At 32.8% G+C, this 27,976-nt stretch overlaps 3 protein-coding genes across 5 annotated transcripts; 2 read left to right on the top strand and 1 right to left on the bottom strand.

The window, feature by feature from the left end:
- Positions 1 to 10: 10 nt before the first annotated feature.
- Positions 11 to 15,441, bottom strand: LOC124832823 (uncharacterized). The gene is given in 24 exon segments (XM_088095772.1): positions 11 to 193; positions 196 to 304; positions 580 to 636; positions 715 to 831; positions 1,504 to 1,600; positions 1,739 to 1,805; positions 1,988 to 2,065; positions 2,750 to 2,837; positions 2,925 to 3,083; positions 3,163 to 3,246; positions 3,355 to 3,493; positions 3,684 to 3,766; positions 3,891 to 4,034; positions 5,111 to 5,191; positions 6,887 to 6,976; positions 7,076 to 7,261; positions 7,634 to 7,800; positions 9,098 to 9,267; positions 10,272 to 10,368; positions 12,280 to 12,439; positions 13,317 to 13,501; positions 13,586 to 13,616; positions 14,426 to 14,620; positions 15,247 to 15,441. Coding segments are annotated over 24 exon segments (2,739 nt in total). The 5' UTR covers positions 15,361 to 15,441; the 3' UTR covers positions 11 to 152.
- A 664-nt stretch (positions 15,442 to 16,105) lies between these two features.
- On the top strand, positions 16,106 to 22,552 carry LOC124832822 (uncharacterized). Of its 3 annotated transcripts, XM_088095765.1 has the most exons (11): positions 16,106 to 16,324; positions 16,786 to 16,846; positions 17,409 to 17,785; positions 17,871 to 18,115; positions 19,108 to 19,192; positions 19,291 to 19,476; positions 19,556 to 19,723; positions 19,822 to 20,040; positions 21,468 to 21,639; positions 21,722 to 21,893; positions 21,991 to 22,552. In XM_088095765.1, the coding sequence occupies exons 3-11, from the start codon at positions 17,417 to 17,419 to the stop codon at positions 22,082 to 22,084; spliced, it is 1,710 nt and encodes a 569-aa protein (XP_087951891.1). In that variant the 5' UTR covers positions 16,106 to 16,324; positions 16,786 to 16,846; positions 17,409 to 17,416; the 3' UTR covers positions 22,085 to 22,552. The 3 variants fall into 3 exon arrangements, with proteins under 3 accessions (XP_087951891.1, XP_047163087.1, XP_047163088.1); XM_047307131.2 differs by lacking the exon at positions 16,786 to 16,846; XM_047307132.2 differs by lacking the exon at positions 16,786 to 16,846 and having other exon boundaries at positions 16,106 to 16,329.
- Positions 22,553 to 26,249: 3,697 nt separating this feature from the next.
- LOC148204690 (cytochrome b561 and DOMON domain-containing protein At3g25290-like) lies at positions 26,250 to 27,869 on the top strand. The gene is made up of 3 exons (XM_088103187.1): positions 26,250 to 26,924; positions 27,015 to 27,272; positions 27,365 to 27,869. Exons 1-3 carry the CDS (start codon positions 26,250 to 26,252, stop codon positions 27,680 to 27,682), a joined length of 1,251 nt encoding a protein of 416 aa, XP_087959313.1. The 3' UTR covers positions 27,683 to 27,869.
- Positions 27,870 to 27,976: the final 107 nt, after the last annotated feature.

The following is a 27,976-nucleotide window of genomic DNA, read 5'->3' as shown; positions in this document are numbered from 1 at the left end:
TGAAAACATGTAAAATTTAATATGGAGCCTGTTTTTATTTGGTTCTCCAAATTTAGAAACAATATATTTGATTCCTATAAAAACGAAATGAAAATCATCTCCTTCAAAAGAAAGAAAAATAATGAAAAGGGAGAGAAGGGCAAGAGCGCAAATCATACAGAAGTGGATACCATTGTCCCTAGAGAGTTGGGCATTGTTTGTTTAAGAGTTGAATGGTTGACTGAAGGTATTTGTCTTGGGCACTCAAACATGACTTGGCAGTTTCTATCAGTGTAAGGCAAACAGGTGATAATTCACTGTTTAGCTGCCATTAATCAAGAAAGAAACCGTTATCAGAAGGCTGTGGTAGACTCTGGGCATGATTTAGATACTACTCCGCAAAACATATAGACACGCTACAAACCCAGTTAATGGGTTAACTTCATTTTGATTTAGATACCCATTGGTCTGGGTAGTATTCCTAAACCGGAAATAGTTTTGTAATGTTTTTCAAGAATTTATAAATTGAAATTTGAATCCTCCTTTTTCCCACGTCAATGATAATGAGAAGAAAGTTCAAACAACTAAAGAACAGCTTACCATAAAAGATGATGCAATGCAATTGCAAGCTTCAAGTGCCATAATTCCTCGAGCAGCCTATATTTTAGCACAATAAACCAGTATTTATAATTGGTTAAATAAATCAAACAACAAATTTAGATAAAATGATGATACCTGGGAAGGTTCCTGTTGAACAGCACTAAGCAGGTTCTCAAGAACGAGCTTAGACAAAGAAACAAGTTCTTGGTTGTAAGATGAATCCCCATAGTATAACATGTCATTGCCTGGAGTCTGGAAAGAAAAAATATATATTACTCTGACGCTTTAGATACATAAACCATAAACCACTACTTGTCAGGAACCGTGATTTACAAAACTAGTGTAAGTAAGATAAAACAGGTGAAACTAAAGAAAATCTTGGAAAAACTGATTATAAGAACTAACATCTGAAACTAGGGATTATGACTTCTACAGACTATCTTAATTTCAATGATGAGTGGATATAATAATATAGTCTCACCTCTCCACCTCTAAGTTCCTGCAGGCCGTGCCTAAAGGAAAAGAAATGCTCCCAAGTGGTAAGATGTGATTAAGTATATATTAATTAACTGGGGAAGATGAATTCATAGGCAGACAAGGACAATACTGATCTTTGCTGATAAGACAGCAAGCACTGCAAGGTTGATTCACTAACCGGCTGAGAATATCGTATTGCATAAGCTTAAACCTTAGACCTATACTCGTACTGGAGCTATGTATGACCACCAAATGACACTTAAATCCATCACTTTGGACACAAAACAGAAGTAAGACTTCTCTAAATACTCTTTTAACTTCAATTTGTTTTATCCATCTTGGAATGAAAGAACAAATGATATGTTATCTTTATTCCATAAATGGAATTGAAAATTTCCTTTTAATAGCAAAGACAAAATAAGGAGATGCAAAGCTTTACACCTATACCTGTGTATTTGCATGATATGGCAATCTCTTTTGTGATTGAGTTGTCAGTAATAATATGATAGCTGAAAAAATCTGCGTCCTCATTTTTGGTTCAAACCTGCAAGGGTTTTCAATTTCAATTCATTCATCAAACAAGACACAGAAAGGGAAAAGAGAGGTTTAAATAATAAGGAAAGTATTCTCAAAGGAGGGTGGCAAGAAGCTTCAATCATTATATATCCCAAAGAAAACTTACCAAGATCGGGAGCTGATTAATGTAAACAAGTTATTTGGGAAATAGGTGACTGGTAGACTTAATGTACCTTCAGTAAAGTATAAGAAATTCATAGTAAATACATGTATACAAAGAAGAGGAAAAAAGGAACTAGATCTCTAACCCAGTACATTTACTTTTCTATTACAAATTTTAATGGCGGTGACATCCCAAAAGAGAGATTTTAAAGTGTCTATTATGAATGTGAAAAACTTAAATAATTTTTACAACCTGGAACCATGATTAAGAAGCCACATAACTTTCTAATAGATGAAACTAGTCCTTCAACATCAGTTGGAGTTCGGAAGCCTACAAAATAAAGCAAATCAACAGTCAATCAGATTTAGATTCTAAGAATGTCATAGAGACAGACAAGAAATCAGTCTTAGATAGAAGCCATGGTGGCACAATTAATGTATTCTTTTACATGTTATTGGAGACTCATCTGTATAATATATAAATTTCCACATTAGCTTCTAAGCTATATGTTATAAGAAGCCTTGGTCAGATTTTGGGCCTTTGAAAGATTTACAAAATTCATAAATGCATTAAAATCATTAGATATACAACAAAGGGATAAAATAGAGAAATAAAAAGCTGTTTAAATTATTGCCTTCAAATCATTAGATATTTGACAAAAGGGACAAAAGTGGACATTTTAGAAAGTTCATAAATGGCCTCAAATAATCAGATATTCAACAAAGGGGATAAAAGAGGAAAAAATAGGCCAAAATTATTGGGCTTTCTTCTCCAACACAATTGACTGAATTGAGTTATCAAAATGTAGAATAAATTATAGTTTGGAATTCAGATACTTGTTCTGAAAATTTTAAGCACCACTGTTTCATCATTGAACACAAAATTAGCATTGAATAAATTCCACAAAATAGACATGCCACAGATAACAAATTACATGCATTCAATTTTGAAGTATTGTTCTTAATACTTCCACAATGAGTGAGCAACTAATATAGAGTTTACATATCAACTAACCATCAATTATGTCTAAGGTATGCAAACATGTGATCGCTGAATCAATTAACCCATCTGAATGAGAAACCAATCCCCCTAAGAATGCAACCTGAAAAATTCAAATTATGAATCCTTGAAAATATAAAAGTAGCAAGTATACAAGAAATTTTGATGTGCCAAAAACTGGCATACCTACCTCTGCAGTTTCTAGAAAAAGATCAAATTGCCTGTGAGCAGAGACAGAAGGTATTGTGACTTCACTAAATGTAACACATGCCTTGAAAAAACTCAGATGTTTCTTGGCACATTTCAAAGCTTGAATTGCTAAAGAATTGCCAGAGTGAACAAGAGTTTCCTGCAAGAAAGTATGATAACTTTATCACTGTGTTACGAGGTTTTTTTGGCCAACAACGCAAGGAAAAACAAGGACAAACCTTAAGTTCATTGAATCTACCAAACGCTCCTCGACAATTAACCAAAAAAGCTAAATGCTGTTCCATCTCTGCTCCATAATCTACCTAGTAAATAGAGGCAGTTAAGAGTCAACTAATCAATCATGAAAAAATAATTATCACAACTAAAGAAAGAGATCATAGACCCAAATAATATCAAAAGGATCGTGTTACCATGAGCACAAAGCGAGATATTGAACGTGCCATTTGGCCATCATCATCTTTCACATTCATAAACTCTATATTATCATGTAGTGTCTGAGCAATTTCAAAAAGCAACTGTATGCTTGTCGGATCACTAATGTGATCATTCCTGTTTGACAAATTATAACAGATTGTCAAATACTTGCATAAAACTGTTCATTTCACTTCACCTAATAGCAGAAATTTTTGGTATAGTTGGTTGATCACATAATATCAAACCCTCCAACCAAGACGTCTACAATTTGATTCTTGGCACACCAATTCTTCTAATAAAACAAAATGCTTGTTATAAATGGTACCTTGTCACCATATTAAGGATGTGCAGAAAGACAACATCCTGTGACTTGCCATACATTACATCTAAGATTTCAGGAAACTGAACCTACAAAATAATAACAACAAAAAACCAAATCATAACTAGTACTTATATCAGATGTAATGAAGAATGAATGACGGAGACAAATACACAGAAAGATGATTAGGTACAAGATATTATTGGAACCTACCAGAGAAAAAACATCTTCCAGATGCTTAAAATGAGACAGAAGCTTCAAAATGAGAGATTGCAAGCTTAATATTTCATCCTCTGTAACTCTTTTATTCAAAGCTCGATTTGAAATGCCTTCCAAAATGGCATTCAAATGGTTATTCTGGAATAATGGGTTGCATTTAGAGGAAAGATCACAGAAGTATAAAATAATAGTCATTTGAAAGTGAAAGGTACATATATATAATCATACAAACCTTTGTAATTGGATAGCACTTAATCCATCAAGGAATAGAGTTTAAATCTCAATGTTTTCTATGGATTTTCTTTAAATTATAATATAGATGTTTGGCTCACGATTGTCCACTTAAAGAACATACTAAGACATATCAATAGATAGAAAGAAAGAATGCAAATAAAGGGGAATAGTATATCGTCCTTGCACAAAGGAGTTGCAAACTTAGCTCCAGAATTTAGAAATTGATCTTTTGTTACTTCTGGGGAATTGTTTGCATTCTTAGCTTGCTTATCATTTCAGCTCATAGGAAATGAAGACAATTACTATTGGTAATTCAATAAGACCTTTGCGATTCTTATCTTGTCTCATCATTCTCTCGTAATTTCCACCTCCTTTCAACGGCTAAATTTCATTCAGCACTAAAAAATCAAATTTAGTAACTGACAACATCCATCTCCATTTTGAAGGACCATGTTCAATCTCAGAGATAGGCATTAAGAAAGTTGTATATTAAAAACTATGAAGCCCCAGATTGACCAAACTGGAACTACTGGGAAGGAGACGTTGACATTAAGCAAGACCCTTTGAGAGAATCATGTAAAGCAATTGATTGTTGAGGCTTGACAAAGTAAATAATGACAAATGGTATCTTAAAAAATTTATTATAAGAACAAGGAATATGATATATAACAATAGTTCTTTCCTTCAATTCTTCTTTTCAGTTTATATTCCTGTATCAAATTTACATTATAAAAAAATGATAACTAAATATCTAAACCTTCAAAATTTAATATTTTAAAACAGTCATAGGAAAAAAAAGTGATTACTAAGCTTGCCTAAATAAGCCCAAATCATCTATGCTCTATAAAATAGTCAACATATTAGTGCATCCAAAAAAAGGAAGAAACATAATCTCAAAATAAACTTTTTAATTAGAAGTTTTACTCAGAAGACATAGAGAACTAGTAAATGTCTGATTGTACTCACTCACTTGAACTTACCATCCGATTCTGAAGAATAAGATCAGTATAAGCATCTACAACCTTCAGATATTCATCAAGGCTATCATACAGACCAATAACCTAGAGTTGCAGCCAAATTAGAGAACAAATGAAATACTAGGAGAAAAAAAATGACAGTTGAAAATATGCTCATAAAAGTAGTTCAGACTAAATCTCAGAAAGTAAACATTTTTTTACTCAGGTAAAAATTACCATATACTCAAATTGACCATAAGTGGTAAGCTAAGATGTTCAATGAACTACAAAAACAAATCCTTTTTGTTTTAAAATAAGGGGGAGTGCTGGTATCATAGGTTAAATATAGATGTATGTATACGTACAAGTATTAGAAACAAGTGGATGTTTACATTATTTATAAAATACTAAGGAAAAGAAAGATTATATGATTACTTAGCTTTCAATTAATTACATATAAGGCAGAATCAACCTCCACTCCCTTGATTTTTGGGTCTATCCTCATTAACTCGTTAGACTTTCCTTAAAAGTCAATATCTAATAATAATTACATCTGACCAAACAATTTTCAACAGCTAGGAAACGGATGTTAATGACTTACCCTAAGCCTCCTATTCTCATGTATAGTTACCTAACCAATAAGGAAACACATACCAAGAATACAGAGCAGAGAAATAGATGTAGAATATGATGTGGCTCAACCAAAAGTTTATACATGCTTTTACATTTCGTGTGTCATTTGATGGAGACACATCTCCAAGACCTTCAATTTGAAATGTTTATTCCAGAAGAGGGTAGTGTACCAAATGGCAATTATGCCCTGCAGTATGTGATTTGGTCAAAGTGAGTGGGTAGTACGATTTGAGGTTAATAGCAGTTATGGCATATAGCATTTTTACTTTGTAATGCTTAATTTAGTATTATGGAATGGGAACATTTATGGTGGTGTTGTATTCGTAAGTTCCAGAACAGAGATGTTCTCTTTAGAAGTCTCTTGGACGATAATAACATTGCAGTAGTATGGAGTTCAAGTGTCTTTGTGTTTCAATAAATATTTCAACTAGTCCTGCTGTTCTGTAGTTATTTTACAAGAAAAGGTCAAGGATTATCTTCATTAAACATGCAAAGATTAGATAGATGTACACATACGTAATTTTTCTGGGTTTTTATAAAAAAAGAGTTTTTTTTCTTCTTTCATCGTTTATATTTTGCACATTTAAGACAATTCTATATCTTCAGCATATACTTCCTCCTTCTATACTTGTTTTGGTTACATTGCACTCAAGAATTATTGGAGAAGAGAATATGTTGAAGAAAAGAGTGCAAGACCTAGCAATAATACATTCTCGTAGAAGAAGCAAGCAATAAAAAACAACAAATACAAAGACACACCAAGTGTGGCCCATCTCTTACCTTTTTCTATTCTTTCCTTGCACTCTAAAGTCTATAATATTTGACATAATAAGAGATGACACACCTTTGATACCATATAAAGTCTACTCAACCAAATAACAGTTATAAAATCTATTTGAGATGTTTACTCTCTGATTTGTTTATCATTTATGTTTTTCTGTTTTGAGGAGATTCCCTATCATAAGATATACACTTCCTCCTCCTATATCTGTTTGGTAAAATTAAGAGGAAGAGGGATGGAGAAGATAATGTATTAATGAAAGAAACTAAAATAATAAAGTTTCCCTCTCAAGGTGTAATAGACCAAGGGTGGAGATTAAAAGGAATATACACCATTGAGAATGTAACTCTGAAATGATGCAAGGTGGATTATAATTCTATATATACCTGGATAACTTTATCTAACACAGTATTGACAATATGAACAGGGGATTTTCTTTCATACAGCCTGAATCCAAGCAGTCTGTAATTCAAATGCTGTATCACCAAAAAGAAAACAATAAAACTGCAAATTGGAAAAACGAAAACAAAGATACTGTTAAATTCAAGGGATCATAGAAATTGCAAAAAACTTACCTGACCAAAGGAATTATCCTTGCTAAATTCAATGAGATGAAGGATCTGCACAACGTTGGTACTAACTACTTCAATAGGGAGCTCCTTCAGTAAATGATGAAGAATGATTGAAACACATGAAACACTACCCAAATCCTGCTGATTCTTCATCAATCCAAGCTCTGACAGAACTTCATTGGCTTGTCTCTTCAGCAAAGACATACTTAGATCAGCATAAAACACAGGATATAGAAGGAAGACAAGCAGAAAAGAAATATCTGACTTTCTTTTTTCTACTGTCTGATGCAGTATATAGATGACATAATAAAACTTGACTTTTCAATATTATAATCACAAAACCCACAACCATTTAGCTTACTATATGTGCTTACCCAACCTTCATTTCCACTCACTTGAAATGTTCATGTAAAAATCACAATAGAAGAGCAAAGATACCAACCAATCAATGAAATTTCAATTATACACTTTCACATAACCAAGATATGTGGAAACATGATCATATTATATATAATATCGCCCATAACAAGTATACTTGTGAAGAGAAACTTCATTACGTACCTGAGTCAACCCATTAAATACACACTTCATAATATACTCAATGGTTGGTTCCATCAAACTCACTTGCAATTTTTTGTTGACTTCAACATTTTTATGAGATCTTTCATTGGCTGACAAGATTTGCATTAAAATAACTCTGATGTCATTCATACATGTAATAAGATAGCCTGTTTCAGTTGCACAACGTATGAAATAAGTTTTATGAAAATAAACACAAGAAAGAAGTATGTTGCAGGAATCAGATACATTAAATTCAGAACGAGCAAACTCAGCGTCCTTTTCATCCAATTTGGGAGAAAGAACAAGAGAACTTTATTAGAGGCAAATAAGCACTGCTATAGAGCACAAAATTTCATATAAGAGAGAGTATGTGAAGCAGTCATCTAGATTAATTGTTTCTGTTTTATCTGAATAACTGGTAAATAATGTCTTTATCAGCTGACTTTTCAAATTCTCTATAGCTTTCTAAATTTGGAAATTTTTGAAAGAAATACAAAAAACTCTAAACCAAAGTATTAGTAACTGTACTGGCACTAAAGAGTATATAATATTTCACAACTAGGTCTTGGATTGCCGTTTGTAGGGGTGTTAGAGCATTATGATGAACCTGTGATGCACTGATACATGGATCAGGCCTGCGCATCCCTATGTAGGACATATCTAACACGAATACTTTTGGATACGTAAGTGTCAGTCAGCTGTTAAAAATGATAAGAAAAAGTGCTATGAAGCTAACACTATTGCTTATTGGTGTACAGCTAACAATCATGTTTTATGAATTTGCATTGTCCTTTGGGTAAGACTTTATTATCCATGTTGTATAAGACAACACAACCCTACCCGATTTTCCTAAACTAGAGTCCGATATAACATTCAACTAATATATATAACAGTCACAATTTTTTCCTATAGCCATTTTTTTCTTTTTAGTGTTTAACTACCATTGTTTTTATTTTTTATATTATTCCAAACATTAAACAAACATAAAATATATAATTTTTATGATTTATTCCATGAAACCATTTTCAGGATTTGATCTGAGTTACACATAAATAAAAAAAGAAAACACTGTGACAACAAATATGGATAAAAACAATTCTCGCTCACTATTTATGTATACATTTAGAAAATATTTAATAATTTTTTCATATGGTTTTTAAAAAAGCTATAGTAATATTTGTTTTATTTTGTGAACTGTATATATGCATATATCTTTAAGCATATCTCAACATTTCATCTCCTATATTTTCAAGGGTGAGATGAATCGGTGTATGGAATACATGTCGATGTGAATCATAGTGATGAACAATTGCATATGCAAATATGCATTCGTAAAGGTTAGACCAAAACATGTTTGGAAACATATAGATTTATTTTATCAGTTAAATAAAAGGGCTCCTCTGTTTCAGTGTACATGTTTTACACATCCTAAGGGTACACATATAATATCAGAAAAAAAAATACCTATATCATGTGAAGGTAACTTCTGAGCACAGTGAGCCATATAAAGACGGCAATACGCAGATGCCACTGGATCTCCTAATCCTCTGGTCATCATTACCAATCGCCGGAGGCTGTCTAAAGGTTGGTCAAGCAGAAAGCACCAGCAAGGCAAAATTGCCAGCTCCAAGTAACTAGTACAATTTCAGATATCCATTCAGAAAACACCGTCAGAGAGAACATTCTTCCAGGCAACGGCCTTTCAAATGTTATTAGCAAAACCTTTCAAACTTTTCAGAAGAAAGGTCTATTCCGTAGCAAATTTTCAAGCAATATTGACAGACAAAGTGTTTGACAGTTGTCACATTAAACCTAATCTTCACTGTATTAACAGTATATAAAAGGTTCCAACTAAAGTCACCCCACAACAAAGCAAATATCTGCAAACTAGTGGTAACTCCATATTACTAGTAACCCATAAATATTCTACACATAGCCTGTCTAACTTTTTACTATTAAAACTCATGTATTTTAAAACTATTTACCTTCTGTAGTCTCAATTTCGAACTGAAACCTAATCATAACAAAAGCTTAAGCTGCTATTTAATGGGCTTGATTGCTTTTCTTTTTGACACACTACAACACCCCAACTAAAGTCCTATCTGTATAGAATCATGGATGAACCACCGCCACCAGTCAGCCTACTAAAATCATATGCTGAAATTATAATTTAATTACGAGTGGAAGAGAAATTATTAAAGGGCAGAGTACTGAGCACCTGATCAAAGACATATAATAGCATATCAAGAACCAAATTATCTTAAAAGCATAAGCAGTTAGGCACCTAGGCCAAGGCCCATGGACGAATGGTTTTTACATATAACAAGGCTGTGCTTCATCCAAAAATATAATTTTTGTAGCCTAGTTGTAACAAGGTGATTTTCTTTGTTGAAGTGGATTTAGGCTTAGCTTTGAGATTATGGAAATATAATTATAGATGGCTGTGAATTTAGAGAGATCACAGCAATGTGTCTTTCAAAGTGAATTCGTAGAAAATTATAACTGTGATTATGAAGAAACTAAAGGTAAACATGGCATCAGAAAGTTTCAAACCAACATAAGCTGAAAGAGAAGACAAATAACTTTAGTGGAAAAACGTAAGGAATAATTAAATACAGGACAAAGATAAGGTCTTCACATGCGTGGAAGAAGCTCTTGCACAGCACCAATTTTGCTAAACCAGTTATAGCAAGTTTCTTTGGCATCAGCACAAATATCCCTTGCTTGAAAGTTTTCTACAAGATTCAAATAAATCATTTAAGAAAAATAATGTGACTTTTATGAGATCCATCAATCTCATGCAGATCATCAAGCTTGTATGACATGTACAAATTAGTTCCAATAAACAAGATTCAGAAAGAAAATATTCAGCGAGTCTGATATTAGAGATGGTGAAAACCCTTTTGCAGTTAGGATATCCCAGTGAACATATTTTCAATCATTCATCTTATATCTGTGAGGCTATAATAAATTACTAATTATGATGTCCCTCTAATGGATAAACCTTTCAATGATGCAAGGATACTCCCACATGTTGGCATATATAATCACATACTTATCTGATGTAGATAACAATACTCTAATAGAATGGCATTCACATTTGTGGTATATCTTTCTTTCTTTGTCCACTATGGTAAAAGTGTGGGCCAATCTCAAAATAATTACCCAGGAACATGTAGGGGAAGTGCCAATGGAACTTGTGATGGGATAAGATTCGTACAACAATAAATTTCATTTTAATTTCTTAACAAGTATAACATCCAAATTTTGTTTAATATAAATTGGCATACCCATTGCTTCATTTAAAAAAAACATTACATTTGTGTATTGCATCAGATACCTGTATCCAATCCCATGCAATATTGGTACTTCTGCCATTTTAGAAACAATTAGGCCTTGCATCAAAAGAAGTTCTTCATAAATTATAATAGGCTTCATTAAGTTTCTAGTCTTTCACAAATTGGATATTTTCAATTGAGTCTATTAATTGTATTTTGTCTATTATTGATTACTCAAAATTTCTAAATTTTTCAATCGAGTCTGTCGTTAATTTTTTGTTAATTGAGTGATGTGGATAACAATTTGCCCCGTCATTTTGCTTGCTTGTCTCTATGTGTCAAGAAATGTGAGCTTTTATATTAAGATATCACTGTTAATGTAAAAATGACAAGTGACTTTTATTGCTTTCATTTAAAATATGTTAGATAACAAGGGACTATTGTCTCATCTACATTATGGTAGAGATGACAATCAACCCTTGGTCAATGTAGGTAATGATGATGTAGAAGAATACAGGAGCATGACGATCTTGTTATCCAACACATTCTCAATAAAAACAACAAAAAGTCACTTATAGTTTTACATTAAGAGCAATATCCTTTTATATTAAACACAAACGTTACATTTCTTAACACATGGATACAAACAAGCAAGATGACGGACAAGATAACAGTTACGCGCCACTCAGGTAACGGAAAAATTAAATTGAAGGGACTCAATTCAAAAATCTAAAATTGAGTACTCAATATAAAAAAAATATTTAATAGGGATCAATTAAAAATATCCAAATTTATAAGGGACTTAAAACTTAATTAAGTTATTATAATAATATTTGTAAATATTTATATTACAAGAGCCTGGTCAAAGTAGTTCAATTAAATGGTTTTCTGGTTAGTCTGGTTAAGTATCATGACAGTAACAGTTCTGTTGAACCAGATGCAACATGGCTGGAAGCATCCCACTCAAACAAAAACTCAGTGATTGACTGTGACCTTAAACCAAATATCTGACCACCCATTATTAACATGAGCTGAGAAAGTAGTACTTATAGTTTAACATGCACAAAGTATTGTATGTTATTTGTTATATATTCTTCTTCCTAAATGTACAAATTTATTAGGATTAAATATTTAGATGTATTTCAGGGCAAGCATTGGCACAACAGGATGTTGTGTAGTAACACTTTCTCCTGAAATCACCTTGCAATCCTTACAATCCCTATTATCAGACTTTTAAGGAACTAACATGCGTTAATAAATTAAAACACAGAATCCTTAGTTTTCAAAACATTAGCATGAAAAAAATGCCACGTCAAACCATTATTAGCATAAGAGCCATAGTGAATGAGCTTCAAATTAACAAAAGACCTGCTAAGCTGCAGCGCAAAGTTCCATCTTCAGAAAACTCAGCTTTTCGCTTTATGCGTTGCCAAACCAGGTTTCCAAGCATATCCATGATATCTGTGACAAGAACAAAAAGCGTAGGATAAAACTCAAGTACTGACGTATCCATCAGAAGCTTAGCAACCTGCAAACAGTATAATCTGTTTTAGACCTTCATAATCAATCAAAATCAAGATAAACTTAGACAATAAATGAAAATAAATCAGTATGTTTTCACTCCTACTTCAAAACTAAGTATAAAATGATTTATATTTCAAATGGGTAGAGCCCTCTCTCAAAGTCCCTTATATTTTAAATTATTGTTAAACAAAATTAAACAACATTTGTACTCTTTTTGGCATATAAAATATTTCTAAGAGTGAAGAAAGTACAGGAAGAAAAGAAAATACAAATTGATTAATCCCTAAACTATCTAATAAAGGGAAAACCATGGGCATAAACCTACAAGGCTACAATAAAAAAACAAAAATGGTAAATGAGAAACCTGCACAAATCCCAAAGACATATTTGAACACTTAATATGACCACTTTTTACTCCTCTAGATCAAGCATGAGGTTCTCTTGAATGATGGCAGAGACAACTCACCAGAAGAATATAAGTTAGTACGTCATTCAATATCTTGCCAAAACCTTTCTTGGTAAGAATCATAAAAATCAAACACAGCACCTTTCAAAATATAATTTTGCAACAAAACTCCATGCTTCAAGTAACATGATCAACAACCTCGTCAATAATAAAAGCAGCATCTAAGATTTTCCTAGATTCTAATACAGCACCTAAAGAAACTAAATATCACTCAACAAAACCAAACATCAATCAACGAATGAGACAAAACCTTCAAGACAATCAATTAAACAACAATCATACATAAAATCATATCTAGCAGAATGAACTAACTATAAAACAAAAATGTATTTTTCATGATTTCATAACCAAAAAGGTTATTTCAGAGTACAAACTATAATGTTAAAAATAAATTAGTAAATACATTGAAGTTTACCTTTATTGATAACTTTAAGGATGTCACCCTGTCTTCAGCTTGCCAAGAACGAGTAATCTCATCTTTGAGCTCATGTAGCCGAGAAACATACTCCTGCCAAGTAATAGTCTTGACACCCTCATCTGCAAATTTTTGTGGATCGTCCAATTCCTCCAAATGCATTGCTGTTGAAGATTTCTCATGTACTGAAAATTGGGATGTCACATAACTAAGTGAAGATAAATAAAGGATATTACAAAAGTAAAAACAATGTAAAGGTATAGACATACATTTTCCACTTCTCATTAAAACATCGGGCATCTGTAATTTAAAGAAAAAATAATTAGATAATTATAACGAAAAACTAAAAGGGTTAAAATAAAGGATCAAAACTGGTTTTAGAATGTAAAGGATTATTTGCCAATGCTCACATTAAGACCTACCCTCTAACAATACTATATTTGCCAATTGCACAATAAAAATTATAGATGTTAACAGTAATTAACTGCTATATCCTACAATTTATAAGAGCATTTCAAAGTTTGTGAAAATTTTCCAACAAAGCATCTGCTAGATGGCTCATAAGCAGTGTTATCTGGCAATTCAAATGAAAAATCACAGCAATGCCCATACCCAGGCTCAATTATAGCTGAAGGCGAAAAAAACAACTAAGGGTACTAACAAATATATTAAGGGTACTACCAAATAGTTGAATAATTAGTAATATCATGGTCAAGATTTCTACTCCAGCCGGATACACCTCTTCATTAAAAGTATATAATAATTAATATCCACCAATGCAGACAATTAGACAATGTCTTAATAGCAAGGAAACCAATAAAACAGTATCATGCAGTTCTACAGTTTTCCAAACAGAAAATGTCCAGCTTTTCCGCTAGCTAGCCACAACAAAGAATCTAAATTGTCAAATCTCACATCTATTGTCTAAACTGATATACTCCTAATGACAATTAAGAACATTCAAAGCCAATAAGAACTGTCTGCAGTCTCATACTGACATGCTTCTAAATGCTCCATACTTTATTTTCTCTCAGCCATCTTAGATACCACAAAATATGTAGTACAGTTTCTTATTTAAACAAGAAATAAGAAAATACTGTAGCACTTACTGAAGAAACTGAAACCATCTTGGAGACAGGAAACCTCTGCATTAGTAATCTCCTGAAAGAGGTCCACTCCTTCGTTGGTTGAAGATCAGAAGATTCATTCAGGTTGTCATGATCAGGAGCAGCAGCATTTGCATCATTATCAGTTCCTCTCAGTGGATCAAAAAAATCACTGTTCCCACGATCTACAACATCAACCTAAATTGAGAATATTAACAAAGAAATGAATATTGTCGAAAGTGAAATATATGTAAAATTTTGTGGTCACAAACCAACTTAAAAAACATAACCACGGAGCTTTTGAACACTTTCACTTCAAGCAAGTCAACAAATATTTTCATTAAGCAAATCAACAGAAATTACTAAGTCTTAAATTGTAGTAACTAAATCAAATCCTTACCGGTCCCGCCCTCACCCTCTTTCCCCTGCTTTTAGTGCATTATTTTAGTACTGTGCATGCTAATAACTTGCAATTCATGACAAAGATCATTTAAATCTTTATCCAGATTACATCATATTTTAGCCATATGATCATATCACTCGGCTCAACAACATCGATTTCGAACCATTGTACGACATTGAATTGAATAAAGGCTTCTAAACGAGGAAGGAACAATAGAAATTAATTTAACTGAAGGATTCAAATCCTAGGCATGTTCTTATTTCAGGTTGATAGAACTAAATCTTATATTTTTTTATGCATTCGGAACAGTGAAAGCGGCACTGATTTTGCATAGTCACGATCACCTTTTTCCTCGGTCAAGGTACCGTAACTGTTAATAGAAGAAAAAACATTGCGAAAGAAGTTGTGATATGAGCAGGACCTGGGCGAGAGGTGGAGACGGAGGTGAAGCAGACAAAGGATGAGCAGCGGCGGTTACGCGAGGGAGGGCGTGAGATTCAAGCTCGGCACTGTAATTGCGAGGTCTGAACTCCATGGAAGCATTCAACAACGAGAGAGGGAAGAGCTGTTCGGGTTTTGTCTTTGCTTTTCGCAGTTACTTTAGACAAGGAAAATGCAAGATCAATGTGACTAGGTGAACAAATTAACTAAGTCTGAATTTTACTTAATTACCCTTTTGAATTGTATTATTTATGTATATGTATATTATTTAATTTAATTTACTCTGATTACAAAATCTTCTATTTTCAAATAGGGAACGTAGCAGTTTTTTACTCAATTAACTGCAAAATTAACCAACACAATTTATAATCTACCAGTGAAATATACCCCATGTAACCGTATATTCATTTTTTTATGATAATAAAAGATATAAAAATAATTATATAATAATGGTTTTAAAATTATAAAAACATGTTAAGGAAAAATAGTTGTAAAAACAAATTAATCTTGTTAATTTTTTTATAATTTTATATTGGATAAATTTTATAAGTACTAATGTTAATAGTCAAAATAATTCAGTTAAAAATAAAATAAAATGTACATAAAAAACAATTGCAAAATATAAAAGTGAAAATTGTAAGAAATTATGTGTATAAAAGAGGGGTTAAATTATTTTTTTTTCAGATGGCAAATTATAAGATGAATGACATTAAATTCAATAGACAAATATTAGATTGATGTATTTTTATTTATTTTTTAATTCAGATAATTGATTCGACCTTAAAATATTTTAACCCTTAAATAGCTTCCCAGGGAACCTTAAAATGCTTGATCTTAGATTATCTTACATCAAAGTGACCCTTTTTCAGTTTTCACTAAACCTTGTTCTAGGACCTTCCTAAAACTCCTTCATTGGCAAGCTTGCATTCAGAAACATCTCCCACAAGGAGAACCAATAGGTCTCAAAACCTATCGCCTTTTGTTCAATTCACAGCATATGCTAATTTCCCCTTGTTTGTGACGCGTACTGTCAAGAGGTTTTTCTCTTCTTCATTCGGGTAAGGTATTTTATTAACATTATTTGTTAAGTCGCATTTTGTTATTGTGCGGATTTTTGTTTTGAATTGTAACACTTAGTCGTAGAGCCTGTAGCGACGATTTATTTCGGAATACCTTACTTTTTTCTTCTTGTGCCTGTCAAGTGTTCGAAGGTATGCATGATAGAAATTGAAAACTGATTTGTTTGCTGAAGCCTGACTTTTTTTCTCTCCTTATTGAGACAATTTCCATTCGGACAATTTCATTTCCTTGCAAAACCTTAACAGGAGTAGAATTTGAACACGGACATGCTTCGTGCATGCTTATGTGCTGAAAAGAGTGATTTTTTTTTTCTCGAGCATGATATGCATATGTTTTTGTTCTATGTGTGATTAGATTTCATACAGAGTTAAATGTCATTGTTACTTTGGCTTAATGTATTTTTTAGAGTTTAATTCGGATTCTGTGCTAATGGATATAGATATAACACAAGCCAGAAGGAGTGCACTTGTTTTGTAACTCTAGAGAATCCTGGTCCAATGGTACATTATTCTAAACAGTGTAGTATTTCGCTTTTTATTTATAATTGGCATGAGGTCAAAAATAATTTACGCATTGTTTGACCACGTTTCATCAGTTTTGGAACAATCTAAACAGTCCAAATGATTACTTTATTACTTGTTGGTTAAACAAATAAAGTAGATACCCATTAATTAGTAGGTTCCATGGTTAAAGAAATAAGGCATGTTGTCTATAAATATAAGGGGAGATAGAGAGAGAAGATCTAGTCATTTTTTGATAGAATTGGGGCATTGGGAGGTACTGACCCAAGCTGTACAAGTTAGGCGTGGTATTTGATACCAGATACTATTCGTGTGCTTGTAGTAGCCACAGTATTTGTAGCTTCTTTCACTGCTCCATTTGGGCCCTTTCGTTAGATAAAAGAGAAACTTACCATTTTGTTGTCTTGCTGTCCATGTTGCGTGTTTTTTTTTATCTTTCTATTAGTGCTTATAGTTATAGGTGATTTGAATTTGAAGTTTAATGTCCTACATTTACCCTTTAACTAAGCTTTTTTCTGCTATTGATTTCAAACTGCTTTAGGAGAGAGCATGACATCGAAAAGGGAAAGGGAAGTTGATCATAGAGTAAATGATCAAGGGCTTGATAATGAATCGAAAAGGCAGAAGCTGGATGAGGATTCTTCTCCCTCTCCTCCTCCAGTCTCCATTGCGAATCCACTTTCTGGGTTAGCTAATAATTATGCTGACATCGATGAGGAGGAAGAATATGTTCGAAGGGAAAGGGATTCTGTTAATGAGAGTAGGAATGATGGGTCCCAGCACAATGGGCATAGATATAGAGAAGCCGATGATAGTGATGAAGAAGATGATTCACATGAACAATTATTTAGTGGAAGAAACAGTCGCCATGTTGAGGTTCGGAAGGACTGTCCTTATCTTGATACTGTTAATAGACAGGTATTTGTCTTATCTTGTCCATCGTTGACAGTAATTTTACTGGTTTTCATGCATATCTGAATTTATATGACATTTATGCACGCAGGTTTTGGATTTTGACTTTGAAAAATTCTGTTCTGTCTCCCTATCGAATTTGAATGTGTATGCATGTTTGGTTTGCGGGAAGTATTACCAAGGGAGAGGGAAGAAGTCTCATGCATATACACATAGTCTGGAAGCAGGGCACCATGTTTATATCAATCTCCGCACTGAAAAAGTCTACTGTCTTCCTGATGGTTATGAAATTAATGATCCTTCATTAGATGACATTCGGCATGTCTTAAATCCAAGGTTAGTCTAATTTTTTTATTTGGCTGTGCTTGCTGCAGAAAACATTTTAGCAATATCTCTCTGTTTCTATGGTCATCAGCTGTTGGCTGGTGACTATATTGATACTATAATCTTCTGTACAATTTATGTCACTTGCTGTTAGCTGGTTGGAGTATTTATTTACCATTTTTCCCCCAGAAAAGTGATTTTTATTCACTCTGATAGCTCAAAATTTATGCTATGGACCTTCGAAGTCTATTATAAACTTAACACCAAGGATTGTGGTTGAAGTTGTCATCTGCTAACACAGTTTGTGAGGTTCTAAGATTTAAGCCTTAGCTTGGACACTTTATGAATAGATAGGAGTTGGATCTCCCTGGTTTTAAATGTATCCCCATCCACTCTATGGTAGGGCCAACAGCAAGCTCTCAACTAGAACAATCCCTGTACAAAACATCTAACTGGTAGGTAGGGGTTTTGCTCTACTGTTCAGGCCGACCTTGCAATCCCTTCTATGTATCAATTAACAAAATATTTATTTCGCATGGTGGTATGAAGAATAATTCCTTTACCCTTATTTATTTCCCTGATGTTACATCTTTCTCTTCATAATAAACTAATTAAACAAGGGCTTTTGTTTTTATAAGCAATTGGTTTGGGCTTTGTATTATGTGTCATGAGTTTTTTCTCAATAAATTCAGTTTTCTTCTTAGCATCTTCATGATTTTCCTGTTGTCATAATTTATCTTCCTTGTTCTGCCTGTGGATGTGCCAAATTGCTTGTATGATGTTTATCAGCAATTTGCTGTCACCTTAAAAGATCAAGCTTCAATTTTTCTCTAATTAAGAATGACAGAAATATTTATTCACCCATAGTAAAGTTGTCATCATCATTATCGTATATGATTTTGTGCTATTTTATTTTTTCGTTACCTTCAATTATTTTAACTGATCCCCATTGTCTATTAAAATGCATGGTCTAGGGGCATTCATACTGTTCTCTCTATATGCAGATTCACTGGAAAAGAAGTTGAACAACTTGACAAAAATAAGCAGTGGTCTAGGGCACTTGATGGTTCTAGTTACCTTCCTGGAATGGTATATTTTTCATGCATACAAAAATGAAATTTTTAATATTATAAAAAGGTTGTTTGGTGTTTTATGGCCTACATTTATATATTATACTGACTTTTCAGGTGGGACTTAATAATATCAAGGAGACTGATTTTGTGAATGTAACGATTCAATCGTTAATGAGAGTTACCCCCTTGAGGAATTTTTTCCTCATCCCTGAAAATTATCAACACTGTAAATCTCCACTTGTTCATCGATTTGGTGAACTCACTAGGAAAATATGGCATGCACGGAACTTTAAAGGACAGGTTTGTTTCTTATAAATTCATTGTATACTATATTATTTTAATTCGGTAGTGACTTGTCTATCAAGATGCATGCCAACAGGTCAGCCCTCACGAGTTTCTACAAGCAGTGATGAAAGCCAGCAAGAAAAGGTTTAGGATAGGTGCACAATCTGACCCAGTTGAGTTCATGTCATGGCTGCTTAATACTCTACATGCAGATCTTAAGACATCAAAAAAGAATACCAGCATAATCTATGAGTGTTTTCAGGTTCTTTTTTATCCACTCCAATTTTCCTTTCTTTGGTTGACATGCTGTTACTGGCTGCAGCTATTCACAAGTTGTATGTTGTTTTTACTGTGCTACAGGGTGAACTTGAGGTTGTGAAAGAGATTCCTAACAAAGGTACAATTGATAAGAAAGAAAACAACGAAGACCAAAACAATGCCGAGAAACTTTTGGATGGGGTAAATGAGCGATACGCATTTGTCAAAGAAACTTCAAAAATGCCATTTCTAATGTTGGGGTTGGACTTGCCCCCACCTCCTCTTTTCAAGGATGTGATGGAAAAAAATATAATACCACAGGTACTACTGCACCAATGCTAGTGTCCTTGTTGCATGAGGTGTTATAGTTGATAATACCTCAAGGTGATCTAGTTTGAAGTTTAAATCTTGTTATTTTTCTGTGACTGTTATACCCGAGAGACTTGTAAAAATAAAGAAATTGTGGATATTAATGTACGTAAGGATATTTTAACATCAATGCTGGTAACTTATTCTAACTTTTAAAACATTATTTAAGAGCTAAATTATGTGCTATGGACTACATCTTGGCTGCCAATACGCTATTTACTATCTAACTTATACACACATACATTTTGTTTCATATAATGCATGTTTTAATTTAGAAGACTTGAATGAATAATCCAAATTATTGATTTACAATGATTTTCTCATGTTTTCGGCATTACTCATACATGCATTGATTTTGACAAAATAATTGGATAGAAGAAAATTCATAGTTCAAACAAAACATCTGAACTTGACCAATGACTCTTTGTGGTCCATGATACAAGTAATAACCTTCAAGTTCCGCTTGCATCTAAACTATACAAACTTAATATTGTCCCTGAGTTTTATGAGGGAGTGTGTTGAATAATCATATGAGCAGCATGATCTACACATTTTTATGGAATTAGAACCAAGACTCTAGAGTCTAGTGTAATAAATGCTCTTTTTTCATTTTTTTCAGCACATTTTGTTATAGCCAGTATAAAATGATTTATCTTATTTTCCGTGTGAAATGTTAGTAAGAACTGTATTCTTTGTTTCTTTTAATGTAATTCAGATTCCTCATTACATTCCCATTAGTAAACATGCTCCTAGTTGTATTTAGTCTCAGTTCCAATAAAATCCCTTGCCATGAGAAGACCCTGTTCGGTTGATCTACACTTGTTCTGATTCTTGTCGTGAGCTTTCAACTTCCCATACAACTCATCTTTAAAGCCTATATACAAATATTATAGTCATTCTCCTTGTGGAAAAACTCCCAAGAATTTGTGTAAACACTAAAAATGACTGGGGAGACAAATTTTGAATACTATTTCTGTTCACAAATGTATCTAATTTGAACCACCAGTGCACCCGTTTGTATTTTGTAGTTGAAATCCCATCTTCTTATAAGGTAAGTTGATGCATTCATTTCAAAATATCTGCAAATACCATTGGGCTAATGACTCTCCTCCCCACGAACCAGTGATATGTTTTGTGTACAATGAACACCTGAAATTATTTTGCATACCCCCTAACGATTATAGTCCAGGTGGCATGATGTAAAGCTTTAAAGGAAAAATGGTAGAGTTCCCTTTAAATTTAGGATAATTAGTTCAATTTGCAATTCCACATTTCCACTTGTTAACTTGAGTTTTGGTTTTTATGTTTATAGCTTTTTATTTTGAAGTTCTATCTGTCTTTTATTTCCTACTTGCCTGCTAATAAGGCTTGATTTTTAGGTTCCACTCTTTAACATTCTGAAGAAGTTTGATGGTGAAACTATCACAGAGGTGGTCCGTCCTCATATAGCAAGGATGAAATATCGAGTTACCAGATTGCCCAAGTATATGATTCTTCACATGCGGAGGTTTACTAAGAACAATTTTTTTGTGGAAAAGAATCCCACATTAGGTAAGAATTTATGTCTCAATGTGCTGTAATTTGTTCAAGTTAACACCCGCATACTTCTAACTTCACCCTATACGTGCTTCAGTAAACTTTCCTGTGAAGAACCTGGAGTTGAAGGATTACATTCCCTTGCCAACACCAAAAGAAAATGAGAAATTGCGATCTAAATATGATTTAATTGCTAATGTTGTTCATGATGGCAAACCTGGTGAGGGTTTGTATAGGGTATTTGTACAACGCAAATCAGAAGAACTATGGTAAGTTCTATTTCTCGATAATATAAAAAATCTCCATAAATTTGAACGGATTTATGGATGTACAACAAAGATGAGGACTAAGATCTTGTTTCTTTAGGTACGAGATGCAGGATTTGCATGTCTCCGAAACGCTTCCTCATTTGGTCGCACTATCAGAAACTTATATGCAGATTTATGAACAGCAAGGCTGAGTTCGGATCATTTTCTTTGTGCACCTCAACCTGATACACATTGTGTGCTGAATGGTTGACTAACACTTAGTTCATCTGGGAAGCTCACAAACTGTAGTGACGAGCTTCGGTAGCAACTTCTCTCAAGGAGAACCCATTGATCGCAAACCCTATCGTCTTCTATTTCAATTCACAGCATATGCTAATTTTCCCTTGTTGACGCATGGCAAAACTCTATTGACGAGGGTTTTTTTTCTTCTCTATTCGGGTAAGGAATTTTATAAACATTATTTTGTTTAGTTGCATTTTGTTATTGAGCTGATTTTGTTTTGGACTATAGTGTGGATTACTATCACTCGTAGTTATTGTAAGACAGATTCGTAGAGCCTGTGAGAATGATTTATTTTGGAACACCAAACTTTTCTTCTTGTGGCTATCAAGTGTTCGAAGTATGCATGAAAGAAATTAAAAACTGATTTATTTGGTGAAGCTTGACTTCTTTTTTTTCTCTCCTTATTGAGACATTTCACATTCAAACAGTTTCATTTCCTTGCAAAACCTTAACAGAAGATTTTGAACATGGACATGCGTCGTGTATGCTTATGTGCTGAAAAGAGTGATATTTTTTTTATCTTGAGCATGATATGCATATGTTCTTGTTATACGTGTAATTAGATTTCATAGAGTTGAATATCTTTGCCATTAAACAATGGATATACGTTGGCTTAGTGCATTTCAGTTTACTTCGGATTCTGTGGTAATGGATATAGATATAAAATACAAGCCATAAGGATTGCGGTTGTTTGATAACCCTAGAGGATCTTGATGGAATGGTACATTATTCTAAAGTGTGTTGTTTTGATTTTTTATTTATAATTGGCATGAGGGCAGAAACAATATGCGAATCATGTGAAAACATTTCATCAGTTTTGAAATAACCCAAATGATTGCAATATTACTTGTTGGCTAAACAAACATTAAGTAGTTGGAGAGAGGATCAAGTCATTTTCTATACAATTGGGGAAGTGGCACGTACCGATCTCCAAAGTTCTACAAGTTACGGAAAAGAATAATAGTTCTGGAAATGGTGATTTGAATAGAGCTAAATAGCTGTTGAAGATTCGGCTGTTTCTTCTTGCAACTCTTCCTTTTTCATGAAATGTATATTTTGAAAAAATATATTTTGAAATGTATTTGGAAAGTATATTTTGAAATGCATTCAAAAAATATATTTTGAAATGTATATTTGGAAAGTATATTTTGGAAAGCATTTCTAATGTGAAAATACTTTTCAGATTATACATCTCAAATGTTTTTAAAAATAATTACATTCTGAAATGCATACTCTATAATATGTTTTTGAATTTGAAAATATCATTTTAAATTGTATAATTTAAAATGTATTTAAAAAGTATATTTTAAAATGCATATTTTGAAAGATATTTCTAGATATAGAAATCTGGTTTGAATTATAAGTACTCATTATTAAGATAATTATTTTTTTATAAATATCATTTACGAACTAAAGGACGTACCAGAATATTTTTGTAAAATTCTTATTCCATGACGAAAATTTACGAAATATTTCTCATTTAAGAAAAAAGAGAAGACATACTTTGTATGAGTAACTAGTCATTTTTTTCATCATTTTTTTTTCAAATAACTTTACCCTATGTCAAAGTTCGCAAGTTATTATTTTTTGAAAAAAATAAATAAACTCAATCTACGAATGTCAATAGATAGTTATACTATTATTACACAGATTTATGAAGCATTTTCTTTTGTAAATAATTAAAGAATATGTTAATATAAATGTTATTTGTAAGAATGATAACAACAATTAAACTCGTAAGATGTGCAAAGATAATAGACAAGAGACTATTTACATTTTAAAATCTAAAACACAATAAATAAGGATAATATAGTATTGAATTCAGAATTAAAATATGAAGACAAACTCAAATAAATTTAAAATAAAGATATTTGTGTAAGAGAATGAAATAATGTCTAGTGAAAAAATAAAAACATAAATTAGAAAAAAAAATGAAAATTCTCTCAAAATACATAATCCAATGCATTCAAGAAATTCTTCAGTTGTAGTAAAAATGTTAAGATAAATTTCCATTTTTATAATAGATTCTTACTGTTTCCTTTTGAATATTACTAAACATGAAACTGTGATAAATATTTATTCGAATATCTACTTGGAAAAGAATAAAAGAGACTGAATTCAGACAAATAAAATATGCTATGTTAACAATAAGTGATTATTAGTGATTATAATGGCATGAATGACAAATTTGTCAAATTTGCTTTAAATAACATTCCAAGATATAAATTATTTCATATTTTGTCTATTAAAATGTATCATTTATTTAAAAAATAAAAATAACAATCTTGTAACGCATGGAATCAAGTATCGATGTGGCTTCCTTCAAAATGATTAAGTTGTTCTTACATTCTTCGAATTCGTAGATTATATTTGACTTAAATGTAAGTTAATAAAAAAGTAAAAAAAATCAAGGATTGGAGAAATAAAGGCTACCCCATAAAAGTATTTACATCCAAGAACAAATCTTTTCATAAAAGTATGTTTATTATAACTCTCCCAATTTTACACATTAAAATTTTTTAATCTGCTTTTAATTTTGTAAATAAGGTGTATTTTATTTATTTTTGTTGAGTTTATTTTTCATAAATTATAAATTGATCCCTATTATTATTAGTGATAACTAGATATGTATATAGTAGATATGTCATATGTCATGTCTTCGTTAAAGAGTAATATATATATTCTTTAAAAATACATAAATTCAAGAGGACTGAAACCATACACACACATATATATATATATATTAGAAGACAACTAAAATTCGTTATATTTATAAAACATTAAACGCATTTAATAACGTTAGAGTGACAATTGAATTACAAAAAATACCATAACTAATTTATCCAAATCTAGGTATATGTACACTCTATAGTCTTTTACATTGTAATCAATGATCGTGTTACATTTTATTTACATCTTAGCCGTCTTTCTATAATTAGTTAGTGTGATGATATACAAATAGCATATTTTTCACTCTACTCCTATTTGACACTGATAAAAAATATTCTATTTCAAAATATAAAATAAATTAAGATAAATAAAATTGAAAAATTAAAATATTAATATTTTAAAGTGCCATTGAAAGGTGAATGTTATAAAGAGAACTTGATGAAAAAAATGGTTGATGACGATAATGTGCTAATGAGACTAATAAATGGATTGCTCTTTTTGTGCATCGCTGCGCAAACTTTCGACGGAAGCATGAAACAAAATGTTAGAGACCGAGTCATAAGTAACGAATATAAGAATAAGAAAGGAAGTAAACAACAACTGGAGTGTCATAACTCCACAGAATTTACCTGAAAAAGCAGAAAGTGATCGAAGAGAATTTCCTACAGATCACGTAAGCATAATATGTTTCTACTTTTGTGTTAATTATGTTGATCCTATTTTTTAAAGCAATGATGCTGCACAATACACGAGTTGTCGAGCTCTCTGAATATTACATGGCTTTTAGGATCTAATTGCAGACTCACTTAAGTTAAAGGTCACCAAGTTATGTCAAACTGTCTACACAATTATAGGCAAGTCTATGATATATCTATATGCATAAGGAGAAGATTACATAATATATAATTACATGGTATAAACTGGAGAAGAAAATAAAAATGGGAATTGTTCTAAAATTGTTAAGGTCAATTATCTTCAAAGAGTATTATTTTTCTAAGGATAGAAAAAATATTTAAATTGTCTTTTAAATTAAAACAGAGGCTATTGAGATATCAGTGTCCCATGTTGTTAAATTAAGGAGACAATTTCTGAAGAAATGGTGGGAGGAGAAGACGCACTTGAGGCTTGAAAAGTGAGTTTGAAGGTTGTAAATTCTTATCCTCTTTGGGAAGTATGCCAGTACTGGTTGATCCTTCTAAAGACTAAAATGACCAAAAAAGACTCCACACAAGTAGAAGTCATGTCGAAACCAGAAATATTAGATACTCTTTATATATATATATATATATATATATATATATATATATATATATATATATATATATATATATATATATATATATATATATATATATATATATATATATATGGCTCATATAAAAAGACCACCAACAGAAAAAGAAGATGAAAACCCAACAACAAAGCATGCCTTCTTCACCCTTATTGCCATTAACGATCTTGACACTGACCCTTCTCTCCCTTACCTTCGGTGCAAATGCTCAACCCTGCAGTGAAGCATTCTTCAAACTTGCAGAACAAAAGAACATCTCAGAATGCAAGAGATTACGCACTCTGGGGGCCGAGTTTGCATGGAAACTCCACGGCAACGGTTCTCAAAACTCCACCGTCGTTGACATCTTGTTCGGCGCCACACTCAATACCCCACAGGGGTGGATAGGCTGGGGTGTCAACCCCGGAAGAAGACCAGAGATGGTTGGGACCAAAGCCATCATAGCCGTTAAACGCTCCGATGGAACGTGGCTTTTGGACACATACAACATCACCAAAGAGATCAGAAACGGGTGCAATCTTCTGCCATCGAAAATCGGAATCGTGTTGGATAAGTCGGTCGAGCGAGATGTGGACAACTTGCACACCATGCATGTGAGATTGAACCTTTCTTCTCAAGCCTATAACGTTACGAGGCTGAACCATGTCTGGCAAGTTGGCTATGATATTGAAGGTGGCCGTCCCCTTGGACACCCCAAAACTCTCCGCAACGTCGACAGCACAGAGGTCATCGACTTGACCGACAGCAACGGTCGTAGCACCGGACAGTACCGGAGTTATCTTAGAACGGTGAGAACTATATATTGTTACACAAACGAACAGGATCAGTGTCATGTTTATGTTTAATATTTACAATGGTTGATTATGCTTGAAATTTAGATACATGGAGTCCTAAACATTATAGGGTGGGGAACACTGTTGCCGATTGGAATTATAATTGCAAGGTACTTTCGGGTGTTTCCTTTCAAATGCGACCCACTGTGGTTTCACCTGCACATCGGTTGCCAATTAACTGGTTTTCTGGTTGGCACCACCGGATGGGCTATTGGACTGAGCCTCGGCCATTCTTCCAGATACTACACCTTCCACGATCATCGAACCTATGGCATTCTCATATTCACCTTTAGCACAATCCAGGTAATGTATTCTCATTTCATATATATGCATTGTTTAAAGAGTAGAATTGAGACATGGTGATGGTGAGAGAAGTTTGGTTAATTGATTTTCAGATGTTGGCGTTTCGGTTGAAGCCAAAGCTGACGGATGATTACCGGAAATATTGGAACATGTACCATCATTTTCTTGGTTATGGGCTGCTGGCTATCATATTCATAAACATATTCAAAGGAATTCGGATATTGGAAGGAGGTGATGCATGGAAGTGGGGGTACGTTGCAGATCTTGCTTTTCTGGGTGCCATCGCTTTTGGTTTGGAGGTTTACACGTGGATTCACTTCTTTGTGTTGAAGCAGTACCAAAATTCGAAGAAAAGCAATAAAGAAAAGAAAGAAAGTGAGAAGCAGGAGCCACCAAAAGTGACTGCCTAGTATCTTCCCATGTATCCATCTCTATCTATGCATCACCATTACAAGCTGTTCAATATTGCCTCAACTAATAATGTCTATTTTTTGTGTGTTTTTTTTCTTAGATATTTGATTCATTTTTATTTAAATTGAAATATCAAGGTACAATATCCATTTCTGACATTCAATATTGATCCTTTATTGTATTTAACAGAGAAATTCCCTTTCTTTACCCTGAAAAAAAAGAGACGCTGTAAGAATGAAGGAGTGAAATGTCTCCCTTGAGGAGAAAATTAAGTTTACAGTTAAATTGACTTG

This window comes from Vigna umbellata, chromosome 1 (genome assembly GCF_029865625.1).
Source record: "Vigna umbellata cultivar VRB3 chromosome 1, Vumbellata_1.0, whole genome shotgun sequence".
Taxonomy (NCBI): Eukaryota; Viridiplantae; Streptophyta; class Magnoliopsida; order Fabales; family Fabaceae; genus Vigna; species Vigna umbellata.
The sequence above is the reverse complement of the archived record's forward strand: the minus strand, read 5'-3'. Positions and strand labels throughout refer to the sequence as shown.